Raw genomic sequence first — 27,828 nt, forward strand, 5'->3', positions numbered from 1 at the left:
ATCAAAGTTCTAGATGGAACAACAATGAACAAAGTCATTGAGTTTACATACCTGGGTACCAACATAGGCTCGACAGTGAGAGATATCGACATTGACATCTCAAAAGCATTGGAGAAGCTGTGGTCAGTATTGACTTCAAGGTTAACTGACAAACTGAAAAGCTGGAGCCTGTCCTTGTTTACCTAACTAGCACGTGTGCATAATTCAATGGGTCGGTCGTGGAATGAAATGAATGAAGAAGAATGAAACAAAAATGGCTGCCTTATCTTTTTATATGCCTGCAATGTGACCACCCGATATGCAAATGAGATGCTCCTGGTTGGAGATAAAAGAGGGTTGATTTTTTTAGAGGGATGTTCATTTTGAAGTGGGATTTCAAAGAAATAAGTTGAATTAGCAGAAGTTCGCTTGGAGTTGAGAGAAGGTGCATTACGTATGCAGAAGTTTGGAAGTTGGAAGTTTGGACAACAGTGTCAACCTTACCCAGGAAATTATTGGTGTGACGGGCGGAAGAAATAACACTCAAGTTATTGAATTATATTTACGTTGCTACAACCTGGACACTCACCAAAAGATTGAAAAGAAAGCTAGACAGCAAGTACACCTGTATGCTACGGATAGTGTTAAATATATTTTGGCAAGATCATCCTACGAAGCAGCAACTTTATGGCAACTTACCTGCCATATCTTGTATCATCATGAAGTGACGTTTACGATTTGCCGATCACTGGCAGAGGAGCAAGCAAGAGCTGCTGAGAAATGTACTGCTGTAGACTCCACGGCACAAGCGCACGAGCATAGGACAACCTAGATCCACGTATATACAGCAAATTAAACATAATGCCAACTGTGATCCTGAAGATGTGAGGCAGCTAATGGAAGAGAGAGTCACATTGGCCCTGGAAAGGAGCCCAACCAGATAGATATAGATAGAGGGTCTATTTAACAGATGTCTCTTTTTAACGTTGTCATTATACAGTGTGACGTCTTGCGGTTAAAATGTTTTTCTATTGTGTGTGTATGGGGGGGGGGCAGGCGACAGCGGACCTTGTCACTCCTTTGGACGATTGTGGACCTTTTCTTTTTCTCTCTCTTTTGTTTATGTTAACTTTCTCTTATAAACACATCAAACCGATATTCCTGAAATATAAAGATTTAAAATATTTGTTTTTCTTTATTTTGCAATTCTGACTTTGTAAAAAAAAAAAAAAACTCAGTTTTTATTTTTTCTTTTCTTTTCGTAGATTTAGACCGAATAGATGGAAGCGATGCCACAAAGTATCTTGCTAAATTTATTTCACGCCATATAAATTCAAATAAATATGAAGTGAAGAGAGCCCTAGATGTACTGTATTGACGGCGAAGTTTCCGTTTGACTCAATCAATTTCTCATTTCGTTTCGCTGATAACGTTCTGTTTTTTTTTTGTTAGCAAGGTCAAGGCTTTTCATGAAGTTCAAGGTTTCATAACAGCCATCTTAGCGTTGGTTCACAGACTTTGGAAACATTTAAACACTGGAACTGAAAAGGAATGCATGCACAAAACAAAACAAAACTAAAAAAAAAAAAATGTGAAAGCGAATCGAAATAGAATTAACCAATTTGATTGGTCTAAAACAAAGACAGTAGGAGGCATGCCTTCTCGGCAAATTAATCAACAAATTTGATTGGGCTAAAACAAATACAATGGGAGGCATGATGTAATTGTCAAATTTCTGACACACTGCCAAAGAAAGGAGGAAAAAGTAATGATTATTCATTACTTTTTTTTTAAAATTAAAATATGAGATAATTTAAAATTGCCATTAAGAGACAGGTAGTAAGGGTTGTCCTAAGGGATTTAACTTTATTACATTCCGGCAATTCGCTTTTTAAGTCATTGTTGACCTTTTTTGTGAGCAGCTAATTTACTGCCATCTTGGCATTAGTTCATGGACTTTGGACGCATTTAAAATGTGATTGTCTCTACTTAAAATGCTTAAAATAAATGAAATATGTAGAAGGCAGTACAATGCAGAGGTAACGGAAAGACACAAACTGAAGCAGGTGAAAAAGTTTTATTAATACAAATTACAAATATATGTGTACATATTCATATATTTCTTATACACATTATATTTATATTTGTATCGTGATTATCTGGGGAAGCTGGTCTGATAGGATATCCGTGTTATATGATATTTTGAGAAAGATCTCTTTGTCAGATATTTATTTGACTTTGGATCAAAACGCGCTTCTATAAACAGTAACAGTCTTGCAGCAAACAATAGCCTGGGACGTGTTAATTAGCGTTTTATATTATTTAATAAAATATTTTTTAAGTCAAAATAACTCCTCATGTCATAATATTTAACAAAAAACATTTTTTTAATATCGATACAGAATTATTTTTTACACTAAATAATCATCACATTTACTTATCAACTCTGTAATGCTGTGTGTGTGTGTGTGTTAGATTTTTAATCCGGCAGGGGATGTAATGCATCTAGTGTGTTAGGTACAAGTTAGTGTTAAGTTCATGCTTGCACGCCTTATCGCTTCCAACTAACACCGCTGGTTAATCTCACGGTGAAAAGGGAGCAGCTATGCATAAGTCTTCCCTGCCAGTACATAGTCTCTCCATCATCAAGACTCCTACAGTGCCTCCATGTTGGCCACACACGGTAACTGGGTGCCTTGCAGCCCCAGGCTAAACTTGTAAGAGATCTCAGAGTAGCAGGGGACCCCAGAGGTAGTGCGTTATGGCCCACCGATGTGTGGACACTTGTTGGCACACTATCAACTCCTACTCCACTGTCTTGTGGGTGCCCTTGGTTGGGCGAAAACTAGGAGAACCAACCCCAAAATCAAACACCACTGCCTTGTGTGCCTTATCACAGCAAAAGGCTAAGTGATAGAAACTCTGGCTTCAAATCCTACTGCTGCCTTGCAGTTTTCCTTAAAAGGCTATGGAACCTCATCCAGAAAGAAAAAGGCGTAGTAGTGGACATGATAGGGCGACTGTCTACCTCACTGAGATTATTTTCAGCTAGAAGCTGCAGCCTCCTCTGCTGCCAGTTGTTGCAGGTTTGCTCCATCGGAAATGAGCATTGGAGATTCAGAGGGTGTTTATCTGATGCGCAAAAGATACTACACCTAAACTGCGCAAGCAAGTTAGGAGCCAAGGTGGAAAGTCCTGTATCGAAGGATAAAGCACTGAGGCTCCGACTAGTCATCCTCAAGGCTGACGGACTGCATGATGATGATGATGATGATGATGATGATGATGATGAATGTTTGTAACCTTTCTGTGCGAATAAATATTCCTTGTACATATGTAAAACAGACTTCGTAGCCTCGTAGGAGATGCCCTTTTCTCTTCCCTGCAACCTCTATCTCACGGAAGAGATGTTGCGAGTTTTTTTCTACTTTACCATTATTTACATGGAAAGTGTTCGACTGAGCTTCAATCTATGGTCCGCCCTCGCTAAACTTTCACAAGAAACACTCGCCTAGCTGAAAACACTATCACTAATTCCCCCCACTCTTTATCTGGGCCTAAACCTAAACGTAGATTCCATGAACAAAGCTTCTTTCTTAGAACTGCACGCCTGTGGAATTGTCTTCCGTTTTCCTGCTTTCCAGCTGACTACAATATGGTTGTCTTCAAGTCTAATGTAAACAAATTCTTGATGAGTCGTTCCACTTAACAAATTTACCGAATTTCAATTACTACCGATTACTATATTGTTCAATTGATTACTGTACACTCTTAACCCTTATCCTCGAGTGGTTTCTAGGCCTTGATAAGTAGTTAAACCTGGTTTAACATGCTTCTTTTAAATGTCTCTTTAAACTGTACTCATAAAGAATGTTCTTTATTGTTGATTGCTTTTATTACGCCGTACGATCTACTGACGACCTTCGAGTAATCAAAGGTGCAAACTTTCCCAATAATAGGTTCCACAATGCAGCCTACAAAGTGGGGACTCCAACCTATAACCAGGAAACAAACCCACTCCGGAGTCTCCCACAGGTGGGTATTTTGTTTGTTGCAGGGAAACTAGCAACGGGTATTTTTGTCTTTTATTTGAGACAACATTTCACAAACACACGAGGTGCCTTCAGTAAGTTAGACATGAGGTCGGTTTTTAACGTGTGTAAGGCTGGGAGAAACCAGCTCCCCAAAAAGGGGCACTCTGGTCAGTAACAAAAAAAAAAAAAATGTATCAGTCATGAAGGATTTCTCATCCATTAAACGAGACCAAAAAATGCATCTGAAGAACAGATGGTATTTATTTGCTCCCCCACCGAGCAAATTAGGCACAAGGCTGATTTTTAATGTGAGGAGTGAAGGGAGGGGGAAGGGAAAAAGGGGACCAGCTCCCGAGAGGTGGGAAATGGGAGCTGGTTAATGGTCAGGCATGTGGGGTTGCCCCCACATCTGGTCTTTGCTAGTCATAGCTAGTCATAGCTTGCAGCATCTGCCGGAACAGATGGTATTTATTTGCTCCCCCATCGAGCAAATTAGGCACAAGGCCGATTTTTAATGTGAGGAGTGAAGGGAGGGGGAAGGGGAAAACGGGACCAGCTCCCGAGAGGTGGGAAATGGGAGCTGGTTAAAGGTCAGGCATGTGGGGCCGCCCCCACATCTGGTCCTTGCCAGTCATAACTAGTCATAGCTTGCAGCATCTGCCGGAACAGATACTACACTTTGATCTTGGCCAAAAGGCCAAGAACAAAAAATAAAAGCAAGCCTTTTTTTGTACATGCATTTAAAATTGTCGTAGACTCTTGAAAATTCAGTATATTATTGCTATACATCTTATGAAATGACTGATCAATTTTTATGATTTCATGTTCAAATGAACAGCTACAGCAGGAATTGGAATACACCCTACTAAAGCCCGATTGTTACTGCTGGTGAATTTAAAAAATGCAATCGGGACGTAAGGATACTTTAGAAGAACGATATGCAATAAAATTCTGTTTTAAACTTGGAAAAAATGCCACAGAAACGTATAGAATGCCTCAGGCTGCTTTTGGACCATCTTTTATGCATCGAGCATCAGTTTTTGAGTAGCATAAGAGATTAAAGGAAGGAAAGGAGTCTGTTAGGGATGATGAGAGGTGTGGGAGGAGTAAGGATGTTAGAACACTAGATTGATTGACCAAATAAAGAATTTCATGAATAAGGACCGTTGTGTCTATAGAAACAATAAGTGCACAGTTTGATGTCAGTGTGGGAACTGTACACACAATTATTTGTGAGGATCTGGAGATGCAAAAAATTTGCCCAAAATTGCACTTCACAACTCTATTTTGTCACAAACTATTTGATTAAGACGAGCATTAAGACAGTTCCTCGCCCGCCCTAGAGCCCAGACTTTGCTCCCTGTGACTTTTGGTTATTCTCTGAGCTCAAGAAAACATTAAAGGCGATGAAAGAGGCTGTAATGAGGTTCACACAAAAAAGACTTCTATGGGCATTCCAAAAATTGTTAGAACGGTACAACAAATGCATTGCAGCCGGAGATTACTTCGAACGGGACTAGAGTTTCATGTGTTTACTATCAATAAAAAAAGAAAAAGAAAAAAAGAAAGTCTGAAAATTTATTGAAAGCACCTCGTATGTATTAATTAGATTAGCTTTCCCGTCATGAAAAAGCTCGATTTCAAAACCTAAATAGATTGCTAGTCTTTTTCCACTCAATCGTTATTGTTATGACAGGTGCTCGAATAAATAGCTCCACCCCATAAACATTTACAGCAAGAACTCGTCCGTCTGTGCACGTAAAACTAAACGGAACCTCCATGAGCAAAGTTTCTTTCCAACTATGGAAAACAATACCACGGGGCTGCTTCCCTGTTTGCTAAAACATGGTCGTGTTCAAATTCACAAATTCTTGTTGAGGGGTTTCACTTTCCTCCTAACAAATTCATTAACCCTCGTTCTCGACTTGCATATCTGCCTTGATAAGTGATGACTTGTTAGTACAACATTTTTTTTTTTTTTTTATAAATTTTACTTACTTGCAGGCACTTATCCTTAAAGGAGTTTGCTCGCTCCGCAGGGATCTTCTTGAGTGTACTTCGACCCAAAATCTGACATTCTTGCGGGCTTAAATCGGATTCGCTGAAACAAGCAAAAAAAAAAAGTAAATAAATAAAAAAATAGTTTCAGAATTTTGAAACGAGAAACATGTTTTACATTTTTTGTTTTTATTTAGATTTTCAGGATATTTAATGGCAAATTCATATCCCCCCCCAAAAAAAGCCACCACAGAATTACCCCACCCCATATGTAACACGATGTAACTTTATTATAAGTTAATATTATCAATATAACTTTTGCACCATTTAAAAGAAGGGCAAAATAAACTAGTAATAATTAAAAAAATTTTTTTTTTCATCAAACGAAAATAATGAAATTGTGAGACGAAAATCGTATTTACATAATTGGCGCTTTAAAATAACGTTCCCATGTAGCATTTTGAACGTGAAAATATACCCGTATTTAATAAATCTAGCAAAAATCAACTATGGTCAGATTTTCGTGAAATTTTCGATATTTATCCATTTTAGAATGAAATCTATAAATATAAAAGCGAAAATGTATGTATGTATGTATGTATGTATGTATGTTCGCTTTTTCTGTATGTCTACAAAAGGCTTCTTTCAGAGAAGCGGTCGGTCGCTTCACAACTTTTTAAAACTTTTTATATCACATATAAATCGTAATATCTCAGAGTTAACAACGAAGCTCGCCTGTCTATTTAATTTGCTCGATTTCGGGAAGATAAATATTCAACATTTGTCACTGCCGCATGTGGGTTAGTCTTTTTCCTATAACATTTGGGAAAATAAAAATCCCGCAGTCAAACTTGACCTCATTAACTCATTAAAACGGGCACCTGCCAAATCCAAGTAATTAAATAAATTCAAACGTGTTTCCGTTAGCATAACGCGGGTGGGGCAATCGTTGACGTCGCACGTTTTTTTTTTCACACTTTAATTTACAACTTTGCCTCAAGGGTTCGGGTTCGATCCTCATACTTACTTTTTATTTTAACCCCCCCCCCACCCCGGAGTTTCCACACACACCTCCAAACACCTGGGCAACACCGGGTACCCCTCGCTAGTCTATATATATAAAAGCGAAAATGTATGCATGTATGTTGTCGGAATTTGCATACCGACGAGTAGGGGGGGGGAAGAAAAGACAGTTTAAGTTTTGCAACGAAATGTCGACGTTGCTTACAAGCAGTCTTTCCTTGTAAAAGTAACAAATGGGTAACGATGGTCGAAGTGTAATTTGTCTAAAACACAGCAACAACTACAACAACAGTAGAGCGGCCGCCCCTTTTTATCTACTCCAACTCTCAGTCAACGAGATTCACGCGTGACTGAAATGTCTATTTAACTTGTAAGGAATAGGCACTCAGGTTCCTTGATAAACGGACCACCGGCCGTGTTGGTCACAGCTACCAGCACTCCTTTCTTCCCCACCGACCTACCCTCGGCAAGTCAACCAATTGAAAATTCTCACAATATATGTATGTATGTTTGTGTGTATGTTTGAATATCTGCTAAAAACTTTCGACAGGTGCGACGAAAATTCACAAACTCGGTATCACATCGAAGCTCCATCCTTTGCTCGAAAAATATCGAAAAATTGGCCAAAAACGTTAACTTTTCCACAATTTTCGACAGGGAGTGGGGTGCCAACAAAAACGGTCCTCTCGTGATAATGACCGATTCTACGCATGCGTCAGATGACGTCGTGACCCGATTTACTTTAAATAGTTGAAAAAACCGAACAAATTTTATGAACGTCGCCTTAGCTCAGTTGGTTAAGGCCTTGGTTCATTATCTAAAAGTTTTGGGTTTGAATCGTGGTGTGAGATGTTTTTTTTTTCGATTTTTTTAATTTTAATATCGAAACAGGCTTATTTAAGCCATTTTTCACGTGTTCGTTTTTCTGTTTTCATCGTTCGTTTTCCTTACGTTAGTTTTTTTTGTGTTTTTTTCCCGCTTAGTGTTAACGTTGTTTTCTTTTTTACTTCGCTTATAACAAACACACCTACGTCGCCGTCGTAACGCACGACGACTTCCGGCCGCGCACCTGTCAATTTGGTTCTTAAATAAATTCAAACATCTTTCACTAACTCATTCTGGTTGGCCGATTTTATTTTCAAACTTCGCCTCAGGGCTTCGGGTTCGATCCCCTCCCCCCGGTTTCTTTTTCATTTAACACCACACACACCTCCAAACACCCGGGCATCGCCGGGTACCCTCCGCTAGTTACATATAAAATACAGTTTCTGTAAAATATACAAGGGAAAATATTTTTTTAGTGCGTGTCTCGCCCTCTATATTTATTTTTTTCGAAATTTGAACAAAATATATTTAAATCTATCGAAATTTCTATTTATTATGAAATATAAGAGTTCAAATAAGTAAAAAATATTTATTTTTTAAACAAATATATTGAACAAAAAATTACCTTGAAGTTGCAATTTAAAAAACGGGGTTTGTATTACTGTGTACACATAGATTCGAAAAAGTTGTCAAAAAACAAATATATAATAAATAAATGTTATCAAAGGCAAGATAAGTTACTTTTCTACCTAACTGGATATAATTTTCGTGTTTTTATTCAATGTAACATATTTATTCAGCTCGAAAAGCATACAGTGTTTACCGATGTATTGGAAAATTTAAAATGGCGCCCGACACTCTCTTTAACACGGTAAGTTCAGGAAAAGATGTTATAAATAATAAACTAGACAAAATACTGTTAGAAATTCGCTCATTATATGTTACCGTGACATAAGTTGACATACATTCGGTGTTTTTTAAATAGTATTTTGTATAGTTTATTATTTATAACACCTTTTCCCAAACTTACCATGTTAAAGAGAGTGTCGGGCGCCATTTTGAATTTTCCAATACATCGGTAAACACTGCATGTTTTTCGAGCTGAATAAACATGTTACATTGAATAAAAACACTATAAAATTATCCAGTTAGGTAGAAAAGTAACTTATCTTGCCTTTGATAATATTTATTTGTTATATATTTGTTTTTTGACAACCTTTTCGAATCTATGTGTACAGTAATACAAACCCCAAAAATGATATAAATTTAATATTATTATGTTTTTTTAAATAGCGTTTTTTTTTCGAATTAATATATACTATAATCAGTTGAATTGGCAAGAAAAAGAAACTTCCTAAAAATTAATTAACTTTTAAAAGATTAAAACGATTAAATTTCCATTATTTTAAAATGTTTCGTTACAACATAGATTTTTAATTAATTGTTTATTTTTTTTTTAAATATTAAGTTTTAATATAAGCATAACTCTTGTCAGCTATTTTATCGCCAGATTAAAACCAATTTAAAAATATTCTTGCACAAATATTAAACATTTTGTAGGTCCCACCCTCGTATTTTGTTTGTCTCTTTTTACCGAACAAAATATGGAACCCCATAGGTAATCAAATGAACATTCAGTAAAACCGTATTTCATATTTAATATACAAATGTTTATAATATTATTAATCGTTAAACTGTGTGAATCTTAAAACCTAACAAAATTATAACAAAGATTAATTATTAATTGCAGTTTGAAGAAGATAAACAAAGGTTTTAAAAAATCATTAAGTCGCTTCTGCTTTTCCATAGTTCGTATAGTTAACACAAGTCTGACGTCACGGAAACATGCGCTCCATTTTCCACATTGTTTTGGGGATACCTACTTCACATATTTACTCGTTCTTCAGATTATTACTCATCGGACTACTGTTCTCGTCTTGAGTGTGATTTTCACAACGTTTCGGTCGATGTAACCTCCGACCTTCTTCAGGTGTATCTTGTTGAACACGGGAATGTTTCTGTCGAACTCGGGAATTTGGATTTCTTAACTAATTGTAATTCTGTATTAATATTAATAAATAATAGTGCTAACTTTTTTTTTTCAATGAATAAATTGTCAGTAGTATAATTAATGAATTTAATTAACTTTTATGCATTTTTAAATGAAGGAAGGAGGGTCTGCGATTCAAAAAAAAAAAAAAAAAAATTTGCTCAGTATGCCGGAATAATGTTAAATAAAGAAATAAATTATATCCAATTTGTCCTTCCATACATATTTGAATTTTGCCGCCAGAGTTTTTTTTTTATACGATAAACAATGCTCATTTCTACCAGTGTCACATTTTTGGATAATTATTATTTTTTTTTAGCAAAAGTTAAGTACATTTATTGTATTAATTCATTATCTTAAGACTTTAACTTAATACTTAACTTGGAAATGATTCCAGAAAACTTATATTTTTCTTGCCAGAAAAATGAAAACACGATCTTTGTCATAATGAATTTTTACGTGAAATGTAGGGCTTTTCAGATTTTAGATAAATTTATTCCATGTGTTTTTTATTTCAACACTTTTTCGTTGGAAAATAAACTTTAAACTATAATCTTTCAAATACAATAAAAAAAAAAGTAATCGAAAATTAAAAAAAAATATTATGATTAACCGGCGTTAAAAACCATGCTCCCTACCAAAGCAGCCATTAAATTGCCCATGCCTAGTAGATAAATTCGTCTCTGTTGATTTTGAGAATATGGACAAAAGAATTGTCAGTGTGTATGTATGATGTACCCTTCGCCCGAAGGTCCGCCCGGCCTTTTGGCCGGGATCAAAGTGTAATATCTGTCCGACAGATGCTGCAAGCAAAGACTAGCTATGACTAGCAAAGACCATATGTGGGGGTAACCCCACATATCTGAACTTGGTCAAGGTAGGGATCACCCTACGACCACAGTTACTATCCAGCTCCCATTTCCCACCTCTCGGGAGCAGGATCCCCCTTTCCCTCCCCCCTCCCTCCATCTCCACATTAAAAAACGGCCTTGTGCCTAATTTGCTCAGTGGGGAAGCAAATAAATACCGTCAGTGTGTATGTATGATTTTAGCATTTGAAAGTGTGAGATAGAAAATTATATATACATTCAACAAATTAGAAAATTATGAATACATTCAACAAATAAAATTATAAATACATTTAGCAACAGAACAAAATAACGACAATCTATATATTTTTGAAAGTGAAAACGTGTGTGTGTGTGTGTGTGTGTGTGTGTACATTTCCCTACCAAATAACTCTGTTAATTTTCGGTCTAAAGACCCGAAATCTGACATAAAGAGTATTGAGATTTGGAAAAAGCTTTTTAATCAGTTTTAGGCCAAAAAATTTGGCTGTCAAGGGGTCAAAGTTCAACGATTTGACCTTTGGGAATTCTACCAAACTCCTCCGCCAAATTTGGGTCTAAAGACTTGAAATTTTAAATGTAGGTTACTTGGACCTGGATCAAACGTTTTAATTAAATTTGAGCCCAAAAAATAAATGTTAATGAGTCAAAATTGGGGTCAAAGTTAAAAAAAATTTAACCTTTACAGTCTCTACCAAATTACTCAGTCAATTTCTGGTCTAAACATTTGAAATTTTACATAAAGGGTATTCAGAGATAAGGCAAGCTTTTTAATCGGTTTGGATCGAAAATTTGAGCTGCCAAGGGGTCAAAGTTTAAAAGATTTGACCTTTGTGGTGTCTAGCAAACTACTCAGCCAATTTTGGGTCTAAACATTTTAAATTTATACATAACGGGTATTCAGACATGCGGCAAGCAATTGAATCAGTTTTGGGGCGAAAATTTCGCTGCCAAAAGTTTAAAGAGTTGACCTTTCCAGATTCTATCAAATTCCTCTGCCAATTTTGGGTCTAAAGACTTGAAATTTTAGATGTAGGTAACTTGGACATGGGTAAAACTTTGTATTTTGATTTGAGACCAAAATAATAAATGTTAAGGGGTCAAAATTGGGGTCAAAGTTAAAAAAAATGAGCTCTGCGGTCTCTATGAAATTATTCAGACAAATTTTGGTCTAAACATTTGAAATCTTACATAAAATGTATTCACACGTAGGGTTAGGGTTAGGGTTAGGGTTAGTTATGCAAAGCCGCAAGTAATGAACAAGTTTATTATTTCAAGACTTACGGATCAACATGTTTAAGAACGCAGCCCATTTTGATGCCGTCATTCTTTAGGTTGAGCTTTAGCTCCATGAAGCGTTTCTTCAACAAGGTTTCCTAAAAATAAAAAAAAAAAGATTTAAATGAAATGGTAATCCTAAATCTCGTCTATCATTTAAAAGTGGTCTGGATGTATGTGTGTGTGTTTGTCCAACTAAAAATAAAACAATAAAAAACAAACAGTCACAAAGAAAAGGACTTGGCCTGCCTTGATAGAGTTCAAAATAGACTTCGTAGCCTCGTAGGAAATGTCCTTTTCTCTTCCTTGCAACCTCTATCCCACAGAAGAGATGTTGCGAGTTTGTCTCTTATGTATCGTTATTTTCATGGAAAGTGTTCGACTGAGCTTCAATCTATGGTCCCCCCTCGCCAAACTTTCACAAGAAACACTCGTCTAGCTGTAAACACTATCAATAATTCCCCCCACTCTTTATCTGTGCCTAAACCTAAACGTAGATTCCATGAACAAAGCTTCTTTCTCAGAACTGCACGCCTGTGGAATTGTCTTCCGTTTTCCTGCTTTCCGGCTGACTACAATATGGTTGTGTTCAAGTCTAACGTAAATAAGTTCTTGATAAGCCGTTCCATATAAGTTATCAAATTTACCAAATTGTCATTACTAATGATTACTATATTGTCCAATTTCTACTGTACACTCTTTAACCCTTATCCTTGAGTGGCCTCTTGGCCTTGATAATGTGGTGATGCCTATGTAAAAAAAAAAAAAAAAGTTGGTATATTCTTGATTGGCGAAATATAACTAAAATTTAAAAACAATTTTACATTCTTTGGGAAGGTCAGCTGGGCCAGGATTTGTCAGGGGAGGGGTAATTTTTGCAGCCATTTCTCTTATATAAAACAGGAGCGAATGATATACATTATTATAATTTTTTGAAAATTATGAATTGACATGAAAGAGGGCCGCGGTTAAGGAATATACAGGGTGGAACGATAAAGTTGTCGCACTAAAGAAAACGACACTACAGCTTTATTTTAATACTTTTATTGAAAAAAAAAACAATTCAGATAACTTGATTATGTAGTAGAGCTGACATTTATTCAATGTAGCCGTCTTCACTCTCAATCACTGCCTCAATACGGGTTCAGAACTGGGAGCATGCCATTTCCAAAAGTGCTGGAAGGAGCTCGGCAAATACTGGGTGGATGGCGGTGATCAGGCTGGCTTTGGTTTTGTGGGAAGTCATGTTGGTGATGTTCTCAACGTATGACCAAAAGAAGTAGTTCATCAAATCGGGGAAGAAGGGGGGACAGTGAGAGAAGGGTACAAAGTTGTAACACTTTTTCTGAAGCCTTGGTCTCTTTAAACTGATTGCACTAGGGTATCACTACACTCTTCAGCACATTCAGGTACACTTTGGTGTTGATTTTCAAGCCGACTTCGAAGATGTGAGGTGGCATGATGTGTCCCTCACTTGAAACCACAGCAAAGACCATAATCGTGGCCAGAAACTTTGTTTTCATCACCTTGGGCACACCCCTATTATTCATGGCGATTCAGCGATGCATTTTGAAGGTGCTGACAATGGTCCTGTTGTCATAACTTGGATTGGTAGAAAGCATGAACTGTACAGTGTCATCGTGTCACTTTCAGACATGATAGAAGGCTCCTATCGCTCTTGAGATTTGCCCAAAACTGGCCAACTAGTAGATGGTCTACAACAACAACAACAAAAAAGAAAACTGGTTTTCATAAAACGGAAATGGAATCATGTCGTCTATATATATATATATATAAAAGCAAAAATGTATGTATGTATGTACACTTTTCCTCGATGTCCACAAAAGGCTTCTTTCAGAGAAGCGCTCGCTCGGTTCACAACCTCTTAAAACTTTTTATATCATCTATAAATTGTAATATCTCAAACTTAACCACGGAGCTCGCCTGTCTATTTAATTTTATTGACTTTCAAACGTTAATTATTCCACATTTCCCGCATCGGCGCGCGTTACATTCGGTTTTCGGTATAAAGAAAAAGCGAAACTAGACTCTGAAAAAAGTCCCCCCCCCGCTTCAGCGACACAGGGGACAAGATCAAAGTGTAGTATCTGTTCCGGCAGATACTGCAAGCAAAGACCAGATGTGGAGGCAACCCCACATACCTGACCTTTAACCAGCTCCCATTTCCCACCTCTCGGGAGCTGGTCCCCTTTTTCCCTTCCCCCTCCCTTCACTCCTCACATTAAAAATTGGCTTTGTGCCTAATTTGCTCGGTGGGGGAGAAAATAAATACCATCTGTTCCGACAGATACTGCAAGCTATGACTAGCTATGACTAGCAAAGACCAGATGTGGGGGCAACCCCACATGCTTGACCTTTAACCAGCTCCCATTTCCCACCTCTCGGGAGCTGGTCCCCTTTTCCCCTTCCCCCTCCCTTCACTCCTCACATTAAAAATTGGCCTTGTGCCTAATTTCCTCGGTGGGGGAGCAAATAAATACCATCTGTTCCGACAGATGCTGTAAAGCTATGACTAGCAAAGACCATATGTGGGGGTAACCCCACATATCTGACCTTGGTCACTGAAGGGGCAACCCTTCATACCAACAGTTTCTAATCCAGCTCCCACTTCCCACCTCTCGGGAGCTGGATCCCCCTTTCCTTCCCCCTATCTCCAAATTAAAAAACGGCCTCCTGCCTAATTTACTCAGTGGGGAAGCAAATAAATAAAAAGCTAAGACTAGCAAAGACCAGCTATGACTAGCAAAGACCATATGTGGGGGTAACCCCACATATCTGAACTTGGTCAAGGTAGGGATCACCCTACGACCACAGTTACTATCCAGCTCCCATTTCCCACCTCTCTGGAGCAGGATCCCCCTTTCCCTCCCCCCTCCCTCCATCTCCACATTAAAAAACGGCCTTGTGCCTAATTTGCTACGTGGGGAAGAAAATAAATACACCAAACCCCCTCGGGGGTCCGGGCGACAAGATCAAAGTGTAGTATCTGTTCCGGCAGATACTGCAAGCAAAGACCAGCTATGACTAGCAAAGACCGTATGTGGGGGTAGCCCCGCATATCTGAGCTTGGTCGGGGTAGGGATCACCCTACGACCACAATTACTATCCAGCTCCCATTTCCCACCTCTCGGGAGCTGGATCCCCCTTTCCCTCCCCCCTCCCTCTCTCGCAACATTAAAAAACGGCCTTGTGCCTAATTTGCTCAGTGGGGAAGCAAATAAATAAAACAGTCCCCCCACCCTCACAGTCCCAAACAGTCCCCCCACCCTCACAGTCCCAAACCCCCTCGGGGGTCCGGGCGACAAGAAAAGTGTAGTATCTGTTCCGACAGATGCTGCAAAGCTTAGACTAGCAAAGACCAGCTATGACTAGCAAAGACCATATGTGGGGCCAACCCCACATATCTAAACTTGGTCACTGAATGGGCAACCCTTCATACCAACAGTTTCTAATCCAGCTCCCATTTCCCACCTTCCCTCCCCCCTTCCCTCCATCTCCACATTAAAAGACGGCCTTGTGTCTAATTTGCTCAGTGGGGAAGCAAATAAATACTGTCCCAAACCCCCTCGGGGGTCCGGGCGACAAGATCAAAGTGTAGTATCTGTCCGACAGATGCTGCAAGTAAAGACCAGCTATGACTAGCAAAGACCATATGTGGGGCTGACCCCACATATCTGAACTGGGTCAAGGTAGGGATCACCCTACGACCACAGTTACTATCCAGCTCCCATTTCCCACCTCTCTGGAGCTGGATCCCCCTTTCCCTCCCCCTCCCTCTCTCTCCACATTAAAAACGGCCTTGTGCCTAATTTGCTCAGTGGGGAAGCAAATAGATACAACATCCCCAGAGCCAGTGAACGTAGCCAGTGAACTTGTGTCGAGTTCGTCATATCAGACGGGGGAGCGGGTTTTTGAAAACAAACAAACCGATTTATTGACCTCATTAAAAATTGTCCCGCACAAAATGCTGACTGCTGAATACCTACCGCCGTCACGTCAATCAAAAACGCGCACCTGTTTTTTTTCACACTTTACTATTTTCCAACTGCGCGTCGTCAAGGCTTTGTTTTTTTTTTTCACGGGCACCTGTTTTTTTTTCACAGAAACCTACAAACACCCGGGCAACGCCGGGTACCCCTCGCTAGTCTTTTATAAAACAACAAAGATAAAAAAAATGAGAGATGCATTGAGTTACCCGTTGAGTCATAAGCACTTTCATTATTGATTTCATTCCAAAATTTATAAACTGATAATATTTTTTACAAGGGAAACACCACTTATCAAGGCCCGAATACCACTCGATGATAAGGGTTGATAAATATAATAGTGTAGTAATCGATAATGTGTAAGTTGGGTACAATTTGATTATTTAAAAGGACGGTTCAACAAGGACTTGTTTACATTAGACTTGAAGATGAGAACGTCCAAAACGCGTGAAAACTATTTCAAAATAAAACTATTTCAATAATATAAAAAAATTAACAAAATGAACATATGAAATAAATAAATAAGTATAAAAACTAACAATTATTTGTGACCCGACTCATTTAAATATACATTTTTCCTCGTTGGAATCTCTTAACATATATATATATATATATATATATATATATATATATATATATATATGCATGCGTATGTATATATATGCTTATATATATGCATATATATATGCATATATAAGCATATATATACATACGCATATATATATGCACATATATATATGCATATATATATGTATATGCATATATAAGCATATATATATGTGCATATATATATATATATATATATATATATATATATATATATATATATATATATATATATATAATTCTTAAAATTTCAAAATATCAAGTTTTCTCAGTTGGTTTTTTTTTTTACTTTCAAAAGGTATCCATTATAATACCTTTTTTGTATTCAAGTCCGCAAAATTATATCTTTGCTGCATATTTAATCACATACACATCAGATGCTAACGTTTAAAAACTTATAAGAATACAACTTTCAACATCGTTTCGTGATTTAGCAGTCGTCTTATACAAACGATATATGATAAATTTATTAAATTTTACTCCAATTTTGCATCTTGTTTTATTTGACGATCGTCGTATACGCCGAAATTTACCGCCCCTTCTTAGTTTGAATGAAATTATAGAAACGCATTCACTGAATTTTAACAAATTTTCGAAATATATATATATATATATATAAAAGTTTTTTTTCATTAGAAAAAACTTTATTTATGAGAAAAGTTTTTATCCATCACGATTGGTATAAACTGAGTACATTTCAAGTAAACGATTGACTATATATATATATATATATATATATATATATATATATATATATATATATATATATATATTTTGTGTACAGAAAGTTGTTAGTTGAGACAGGTCATTGGTACCGTCGGTTTCAAGACCTGTCTCAACTAACAACTTTCTGTACACAAAATATAAGTACGCTCTTAAAATTTGGATTTTCCTTTTAATTGAGCACTCTGCTGGAATTCTTTTTCCAAAAAAACTAATCATATATATATATATATATATATATATATATATATATATATATATATATATATATATATATATATATATATAATTATTTATGAATCTCCATAAGGTTTTATGTAAATATTCTCAGTATTTACTTCGACAGTGCTCACACATAATTTTCTGCGTGTCGTCCTCGTGAGTAGCAAACCCACGAGAATATATAAAAATACGTAGCAACGTTAATTCGATGCAATAACCTGACGCATATTCACGAGGATGAAACGTGGAAAATTCTGTAGCTTAATTGTAATATATATTTTCAAAATTTACTGTATATATATATATATATATATATATATATATATATATATATATATATATATATATATATTGAGAGAGAGAGAGAGAGAGCGAGAGAGAGAGAGAGAGAGAGAGAGGGAGAGAGAGAGAAAGAGAGAGAATAAATGACAAAAAGTTGTATTCCAAAATCCATGATGTTCACCATCTTATAATTTATTCCTTTAATTCAGTTGACTTATACAATTCTTGACAGTATCTGTTTCGTAGCGCAGAACCAATCAGTTTATTTTATATCAATCAGTGAATCTATTATGTTTTCATTACGCCATATTGGTCAGCATCATGAATTTAGGAATATAACTTTTTGTCATTTATTCTCTATATTGCTCTGTAATCACATTGAGCTTCTTAAATAAGGATATATATTATAAGAAAATATATTTCTACAGATATATATATATATATATATATATATATATATATATATATGTATGTATATCCATTTTGAATTTGGAAATAGATGAATCTCACAGGTAAGGAATTCATTTTTATAACATGAATAGGTTAGCCAAATTAATTAAGAATAGGAAACTAGATCTAATATCTGTAACATTTTCTCTTCCTAAGATTAAGGGAGGTGGTGTTTGATCAACACTGCTGGGGAGCCATTATTTAGTATACTGTTTTGTTTTTAAATCCCCGAAACAGTGTTTCACTGTAAACAACTGATGATCCCTTAAATTAACATTAGTAATATAGTGAATTCGAGACAGCAAGTTGATGAATTGATTGCAGGTGATTGAGTGACTTACTGACTAAATAGTTTTCTAACGAATGATAAAAAATATAAAAATTAAATAAGTTATTTTTTATATAGTTTTAAAAGTTAAAAAACTTCCAAGACTATATATATATATATATATATATATATATATATATATATATATATATATATATATATATATATATATATATATATATAACCAAGAATTAAAAATTAAGTTTACAAGCCAAAAGTCTTTGTAAACCTAAACCGAATATAAATATTAATATTTATATTGTAATCCCAACTAAATAAAAAAGCTCAATACAGCCAAAATAGGAAACAGAGCTTGTCATAACAGACTACAATTTAATGTTAATAATAATTTACAAGAATGTATTGTTCGACAGGATGATCGAAAGGAATATTAAGATTTCCTTAATCCGTTGAGTTTCAAAGAATTCGTTCTTCTCACCAAAGGAAAGATTTCAGCAAATGATTAATGTAGTGAAGCTATACATTTGTTGATATTGGTATAAATTGAAACTACATTATATGAAAACTAATGATATATGCAAAAAAAAAAAAAATTTAAAAAGAATTAGTTCAGAAAATTCAGAAAAGAAAAATGAAAATTGAAGAAAATTATTATATCATGGTCAACAATCGTAAGTTTTGTTTATTGAAAAATAATTTTTTTTTATTATAACCAACGCCTATATTTCTTGGCCATTTTTGTTTAATGGACTGGCATAAAAAAATTCGAGAATGAACATAGAATTGGTTTCTCTTTCCTTCTCATCTTCTTGTCGACACATAAATGTTTGTATATACACAAAGTGATGATGACGATTCTAATTGAAGATCAATACTTTTATTACTTAACAATAAATTATTCGTTAAAAAATCGAACTTACTTGATCGATACCGAGTTGCCTTTCGTACCTGCATGCCGCAGCTGTGACCTTAACCAATTCCTCCAGTGTAAGACTTTTTATGATATTTTGGGGAAGTTTTGTTATTATTTTCCCCAGCGCCGCCGGATTAGTTCTGATTAAATTCGCAACATTTTCCGGACAATTTTCACTGAAATATTCAATCTAAAAAAACAAAACAAAAAAAAACTGAACAAAGAAAGAAAAAAAAAATGTAGTTTATAGAAAAAAGATTTGCACGGTTTGGAAATTCTTGAAAAATGGAGTTTTAAGATGGAGAAAAATATTTTTACTAAAAAAAAAACACAAAAAGTAAAAAACAAACAAACAAAAAAATCAGCAACAAAAAAAAAGACAAAACAAAAAACAAAAAGTAAAAATACCACAAAATAAAAATAGTCACAAAGAAAAATTACAAAATAAACACACCACAAAGAAATAAATATCACAAAGAAATAAATATCACAAAGAAATAAATGCCACAAAGAAATAAAAGTTGAAGAGAAATAAAAGTAACAAATACACGTTTTTGACAAAAAATACACAAAACAAACACTAAACAAAACAAAAGAATTAAAAATGTAACAAAAGTCACAAAGAAATAAATGCCACAAAGAAACAAAAGTCACAAAATAAATGTCAAAAACAATTAAATACCCAAAAGAAATAAAAGCCACAAAGAAATAAATGTCAAAAAATTAAATGGCACAAAGAAGTAAAAGTCACCAGGAAATAAAACTCACAAAAAATCACATATAAATAAAATCACAAAGAAAAGTCACAAAGAAGTAACAGTAACAAAGAAAACTGTCAGATAGAAATAAATGTCACAAAAATACGCGTCACAAAGAAAGAAATTTTACAAAAAATAAATGTCACAAAGAAATAAAAGTCACAAAGAAATAAATATTACAAAGAAATAATGTCAAAGAAATAAGTCATAAATATAAAAGTTACAAAGAAATAAAAGTCACAAAGTAAAAAGTCACAAAATAAAAGTCACAAAAAATAAGTCACAAAAATAAGTCACAAAATTGAAGTCACAAATTTAATGCTACAAAAAATGAAAATCACAAAATAAAAGTCACAAAAAATAAATGTCAGCAAAAAATTAGAGTCACAAAAAGAAATGTCAACACTAATAAAAGTAACAAAAAATAATCCCACAAAGAAATAAATGTCACAAAAATACATGTCACAAAGAAAGAAATTTTACAAAGAATAAATGTCACAAAGAAATAAAAGTCACAAAGAAATAAATATTACAAAGAAATAAATGTCAAAGAAATAAGTCATAATATAAAATTCACAAAGAAATAAATGTCACAAAATAAAAAACGCAAAAGTCACAAAGTAAAAAGTCACAAAATAAAAGTCACAAAAATAAGTCACAAAAATAAAAGTCACAAAAATTGAAGTCACAAATAATCTCACAAAGAAATAAATGTCACACAGAAATATATGCCACTAAAAACAAAGGCAACAAAGAAATAAAAGTTAAGAAGAAATAAATGTCACTCAGAAATAAAGGTCACAAATAAACGTCACAAAGAAATAAAAATCATAAAGAAATAAATGTCACAAAGGAATAAATATCACAAGGAAATAAGTCACGACGAAATAAATATTACAAAGAAATAAAAGTCACAAAGAATGTCACAAAGAAGTAAAAGCCACAAAAATAAGAGTTGCAAAGAAAGAAAAGCTAAAAGTAATGATTCACGAAATCATTTTAAGTAAAGAAAGTCACAAGGTCAAAAATGTCACAAACTTAAGAATGTAACAAATTAAAGGAAGGCACAATGTCAATAAAGTCTCCAGATCACGGAAGTCGTAAGGCTAAGGAAGTCACAAATTTAAGAACGTCAACACGACACGAAAGTTCAAGAAAGTTTCAACTTAAAAGTACAAAAAACAATAAATTAAAAATAGTCACAAATGAAACAAAAAAGTCACAAATGGAAAAAGCGTCACGTGAATAGCAAAATGGCACGAATCTTGACAGCAAAGCATTTCCTGCCATCGAAGTCCCCGTTTACGAACGGAAACTGCTTGATCATTTAAACAAGCATGCGCACCGCACGTTACAATCACACACACACACACACACACACACACGCGCGCGTGCACACACACACACACACACACACACACACACACACACACACACACACACACACACACACACACACACACACACATGCACGCAGACATACGCACGCACATACACACACTCGCACACGTGAATCAATATTTACACATGCATACACTTTTTTGATTCTTGCCCAAAGAAAAATCGATTGTCCAAAAATTCAGAACGCAAAGTTAAGATGTCAGAAGTGGACTCGTTTTACCTAAATATGGAATGGAAATCAGTAAGCATGAAACGAAAAAACGAAACCATATGGAACCTCTTCGTGTTTTATCATAAAACAATAAAAAATAAACTTTTAGTTTTTACATTTCTATAAATCTTATTTTAATATTTAAAATATATTTATATGGAAATATTTTATTAAAAAAATAATGCATTATTTATGACAAACTTTCATTTATTCATTTAAAGAAACTTTTTTTATACAAATGTTTAAAATATGTTTTTTGTGTGTGCGATAGCACAAGAAGTTTTAATAAAAACTTTCAGACATTATTTAAGTTAATCGAAAAGAGGGGGTGACTTTCGAAAATGTCAACGAAAAAAGCGACCCTTCTTTGTAGAGAAGTGCCAAGTTGAGTGTGAAAGAATTAACATTTTTAGCCAATTTTTCGATATTTGTCGTCCGAAGGGTCGAGCTTCAAAACGATACCAACTTCGTCATAATCTGTCGCCTATGTCGAAAGTTTTAGGCATACATACATACATACATACATACATACATACATACATACATACATACGTTTAAACAGACAGGTGAGATTTATATAATAGATGACAAACTTCCGTTTATTCATTTTAAGAAACTTTTTTAAATTCAAATGGTTAAAATAAGATTTTTTTGATAACACAAGATGTGTTGATAAAAAAAAACTCTCATGCATTATTTATGACAAAATTCTGTTTGTGCAAAACATAAATATATTATTTCAAAAAGAAAACATTTATAGAAATGTAAATAAGAAAAATGTTCATTATTTTTTTTTCGTGATAACACACGTATAAAATAAAAAGATATCTATAAAAATGTAAAAAAATGAAACATTTTTTTTTGTTTTTCCATGATAGCACAAAAAGTGTTAAAACTAAAACAAGTTTTTAAATAAATTATTTTACAAACGCTTAATCATTTAAACAACCATACACACCGATTCGATAAAATAGTATCTATACGTTATTTGCTGTAGAAATTTTATTTTCCTTTTTCTCTATTTAACCCCCCTCCCTTTTCCCGCTATTAATGTCTTTCTACTCTCTCCATCCCCTTCCCCCTCTAATTGGTGTATTTTCTTCTCTCTTTCTCCCCTCCTCCCCCCCTCTCTCGGTGTATCTTGTGCTACTACTTCTTGCTGTGTCACGCGGGATTCGATTGGCTAAAACATTGGCGCGCCATTTTAAAAAAGAGTAAAACCAGCAGAAGCTGGGAAAGAAAATAATAATAATAATAATAAAAAAAAAACACCAGAGACTGGCAGGATACTAAAAGCACTAGAGCGGTGTTGGAACTAATGGAACTAAAAAGCACCAGAGCGGTGTTATGCTTTGAAAGCACCAGAGCGGTGTTGCGGCGAACTGAAAGAACCAGAGCGATTTTGCGACCTTTGAATTACACCAGAGCGGTGTTGCGACGTTTGAAATGCAAGAAGAAAGTAATATTAACCATCGAGATTATTAAACTTACCAAACAAATCCTGAACGAAATCAAAATCGGGTAAAATTATAAATTCGAGAAATAAGCAAAACAAAGTCTGTTTTCAATTTCCCATGACAACAGTTGGAATTACTATTTTATTTGATAAAATAGTATCTATACGTTATTTCCGGATGAATATTAATTCGGTGTTAAATAACCCAAGAAAGGGTTGATATGCCGTGAAAAGCAAAGTAAAAGAAATAAATTTGGGTAACGGATCCGCCATCGATTTATTTCTAGTGGTGAGAAGTCAGATAAACTCAATTGGAAACTGCTAATGATTTATGCATCTTAATTCTGCATTGAATAACACAAAAAGGGGGTAAGAAGTGTTGACGTGTTCCAACTACGCAGCATTATTTTGTAAAAGTATAATTGTTAAAAGAGTTCTTAAGAACCAGAGGGGCTGATTTGGCAGCCCAGTCGAACTATACATTTCCTTTTCTATCGTTCTTCCCTTTTCTATTTTTCTTTTTGATAAAATTTTATGCCAGTTTACCTTGGTCTTTTTTTTTTTTTTTAATTATTATTAATTTTCTTTTAAAACTCTTAGTCTCGTGCAACGGGATAAAATTCCTTGAACGTAACGATAAAAGTTCCGTTAATGCCATCGTATTTCGTTTCACGCTTACTGACTTTCATTCCATACTTGGGTAAACCGACTCCACTTCCGGCGTCTTAACTTTGCGTACCAATTTTTATACATAACCATAAAATCTGTACGATGTACGTACCTGTGACTAAACGGAAATATCATATGCTAAAAATCACGTAAATTGATAAAGTAGTTTCATTTTTAAATAAAAAATAACGTTTTGTGAACAACTAAAAAATGACTATCTTGCTTGCCATTTTGAAAAAAAAAACTAAAAAAAAAAAAAATACAAGCGAGTTAATCTAACAATAATCTATACTTACGTGATTTTTATTGTAGTGTCTACGAATTCCCATTAATCGCTTAAGAATAATTTATTTATAAAAATGAAACCACTTGATCAATTTAGGTGATTTTTGGAATATGATATTTTCGTTTCGTCACGGGCACATATTTTTTCTCTATGGGGAAGTTATTGACAAGTGATAAATAATTGTTTAAACATTTAAAAATACATTCTTTAATGAGATATTAAAAAATCATTTTTGTTTCATGAAACATATATCCCCGATCCATCTGTTTAGAAGCAAAATCACACCCCTTCACTGTAAAGGTCCCAAGATACCGGAAGATTTTCTACTCCAATAGTTTCTTTACTGAAACTGCTTGTGCTTGGAATTTCCACTATGCCTCTTTTTTATCACTGACTATACAAATTGCAGAAATTTAAACGTAATGTAAACAAACATCTTGCTGCCCAACTCCTCATCTTAATATTATGAGAAATCTGGAAAAGAACCCAATTTGTTTAGGATGAGAAACTTTCACTCATTTATATAGATAAAACAGATGTAAGTGTGTAAATATTTAACCGATAAACTCTTAAACTATTGGTCACATAACACTGAAATTAATAGGAAATAATAATCGTATACCAAGGATGGTTTATAACGAGTAAAATCTTTGTTTGGATGGATGAATAACGTGTACAGAAATCTTGGCAAATTGAAATGCAAAAATGTTCATTTCAACTTGCTGACATAATTTTATTAGATTAGCGCATGCGCAAATTCGTTCATAGCTTGAAGTGGTTTCATAAAAAATTTTTCTTAGCTATCTGTCGATAACTTAAACGGTAAAGAATACAGCTGGAGCGTTAATTGTTTTCATTTCGATTCTAACTGATGGCACCCGATTTTTTTGTTTAACTTTTAAAATCTGTACTATATATTAGGTACAATATATATTTAGCCTTTTTTTGAATTTCGCTTTTTAAAATAATCTAAAAAAGACCAAACTGCTTAAAAAGGGCTAAATTCTCAAAATTCGGTCCTTTTTTTTTTTTTTTTTTTTTTAGAAAATTAAAAGATAAAGGCTAACTGCTTAAAAGCTAAACTGCTTAAAAAGGCTAAATTCGCGTAATTTGACATTTTTTTTTTTAGAAAATAAAAAGGCTCTACTTAAAAAGGCTAAATTCTCGAAATTTAGCCTTTTTTATTTTTAGAAAAAAAAGAAGAAAAAGCTAAGTTGCTTAAAAAAAGGCTAAACTGCTTGAATACAGAATTTAGTCTGAAAGCATCGAGCTCTTGTAAAATGAGTGACCGATTTACTAGAACGTTGCATTAGAAAATGAGCACCCCTACAAATATTTAAATATTGATTAAATTTTTTTTTTTTTTTTGATAATCTGGTAGACTAGTATCAATTCGATTATAATCCGCTGCAGAAAAAAAAAAAAAAAAAAGCTGAAAATAAAAAAAAAAAGAAAAGGAGAAGGCAAGATTCTTCCGGTCCACTAAATATTTTTACCTGAGGGGTTGTTACTTCCGTCGTATCGATTTTCAATGGACAAACTTCTTCTTTTGGGAGTATCTTGATTATCTGTATTGAGATGGCACTGATTAAACTCGAATCGATTACCGTCTTTACGGTTTCTTTGTCAAGACGATTCTGCATCACCTGGTGATAAAATAAATAAAAATAAGTATTTCAAACGTTTGTGATGAAGCAAAAGCAAACAGTATCGAAGTCGCAAAAAAAAACAAAACAAAAAAAAACAAACGTATCAGGGTGGAACTATAAAATTGTCGCCCTAAAGAAAACAACACAACAGCTTTATTTTTAAACATTTATTGAAAAGATCAATTTAGGTAACTTAATTATGTAGTAGAACTGACATCTATTCAATGTAGCCGCCTTTAGCCTCAATCACCGCCTCGATACGAGTTTGGAACTGGGAGCATGCCTTTTCCACAAATACTTGATGGATGGCGGCGATCAGGCTGATTTTAATGCTGTGAGAGGTCATGTTGGTGATGTTCTTGACCAAACGAAGTAGTCCAACAGGTTCAGGTCGGGGGAGGAGGGGGTGGATCAGTGGGAGAAGGGTGCAAAGTCTTCTGAAGCCGAGCCTGGGTCTCTTTGGACTTGTGAGCCGGCGCCATCAGATATTTACCTTAAAATACTTAAAAAAACACCATCTTTGACAACTTACATGGTTCATGCGATTATTAAGTAACTTCCGGTTTTGAATCTCATGGTGTAACGTCTTAAATAATAAAGGGAGATAACCTATGGTGTCACAGGAGTTACGCCCTCTGGGGACATTCGTATTTTTACCAAGCATTTTTGTTTTTCTTCCTCTCCTTAATCACCGCCCATCCCACAACCTCACGACAGATCATCACACATGGGAAATAAACGGTGCTCGTTAATCTGAATACAACAACAAAATAATTTGTATCATTATTCATTGGACTGCTGCTTTTACATTGAGTGCGATTTTCACAACGTTTCGGTCGATATAACCCCCGAGCTTCTTCAGGTGTATCTCGTCGAACTCAGCAATGTTTCTTTATTTACTTCACGGGCGTAGCGCGTGCTCTTCTTCCGTCAGCCATGACTGGATAGAGGTCCTAAGTAATTCGCAAATGTATTTTTCGGTCGCCCACACTGAAGATTGAACCTTCAACCTTCAGGAGAATATCACTTTTTGCAATTGATTTTCTCAGTACTCTAACCACGGTGCCAATGGTTCTTGCGGACAATTCTAGTACGAATTTTAGGAGCCTTAAACCTATTTTTTATTTCTAGATGTAAATATCGCCATTTATTACTAATTATTACTATATACAGGGTGACCTCCCCTCCCCAAAAAACAGAGGACATTCAATTGTTTTTCTGGTCATTTTACAGTCAACGGAGAAAAAAAAGGCCAAAGACCCTAGTGTTTTGGTGTGATATTTTGAATATAATAAACTAGTTATGACCAAAGTTTCATTTCACTCGGACAAAACACTAAGAAACGGAGCATAATTAGAGTTGGGACCCGTTTGTTTTGGGTCACCCTGTATTAATGTATATCTATCTCTATACTTATTACTTGTATATATTAATGATTGTTTATAATTACTAGTTCCCATATCGAATTGAATTCTATACTAAGTCTACTTAGTAGTTGGTTATTCCCCAGCATATGTGCTGCTTCTTTCAAAAAATTCAGAAATGTAACAAAAAATAATGTGGGTAAAAAAAATGTCAGGAAACTGATTATTTTAATTGCAATTTGTTTTATTTACATGAAATATTCAAAAAAAAATTTTTTGCTTTTGTATTAAAAACCCTTTTTTTCTATTTATTTATTTATTTCCTCACGAAAGTAACTGTGACACAAGGTCGTTTTTAATGTGGCGGAAAACCAGTTTTTTTTTTTACACGGAGGTCACCACTTATCAAGGCCCGAAAGCCACTCAGGGATAAGAGTTATTGCAAGTACAGTACGTTAGTGTGGCGATTTGATGAAGTGTTTACTTAAGGGGACGGTTCATTAGGAA

General features: G+C 34.7%; 1 protein-coding gene and 1 pseudogene across 1 annotated transcript in view; both read right to left on the reverse strand.

Annotated features, from left to right (window-relative positions):
- Nucleotides 1–27,828, reverse strand: part of LOC145266303 (uncharacterized) — a 215,242-nt gene that overhangs the window by 42,426 nt on the left and 144,988 nt on the right. The window contains exons 25-28 of the mRNA XM_080121854.1: nucleotides 25,805–25,954; nucleotides 19,535–19,717; nucleotides 12,042–12,133; nucleotides 6,012–6,114 (exon numbers count right to left, since the gene is read on the reverse strand). Coding sequence (XP_079977980.1) covers nucleotides 6,012–6,114; nucleotides 12,042–12,133; nucleotides 19,535–19,717; nucleotides 25,805–25,954 — 528 coding nt within the window. The remainder of the gene's footprint in view (nucleotides 1–6,011; nucleotides 6,115–12,041; nucleotides 12,134–19,534; nucleotides 19,718–25,804; nucleotides 25,955–27,828) is intronic.
- LOC145266768 (U2 spliceosomal RNA) lies at nucleotides 4,558–4,722 on the reverse strand (annotated as a pseudogene).

Source organism: Euprymna scolopes, chromosome 41, assembly GCF_053919585.1.
Source record: "Euprymna scolopes isolate OS-2025 chromosome 41, ASM5391958v1, whole genome shotgun sequence".
Taxonomy (NCBI): Eukaryota; Metazoa; Mollusca; class Cephalopoda; order Sepiida; family Sepiolidae; genus Euprymna; species Euprymna scolopes.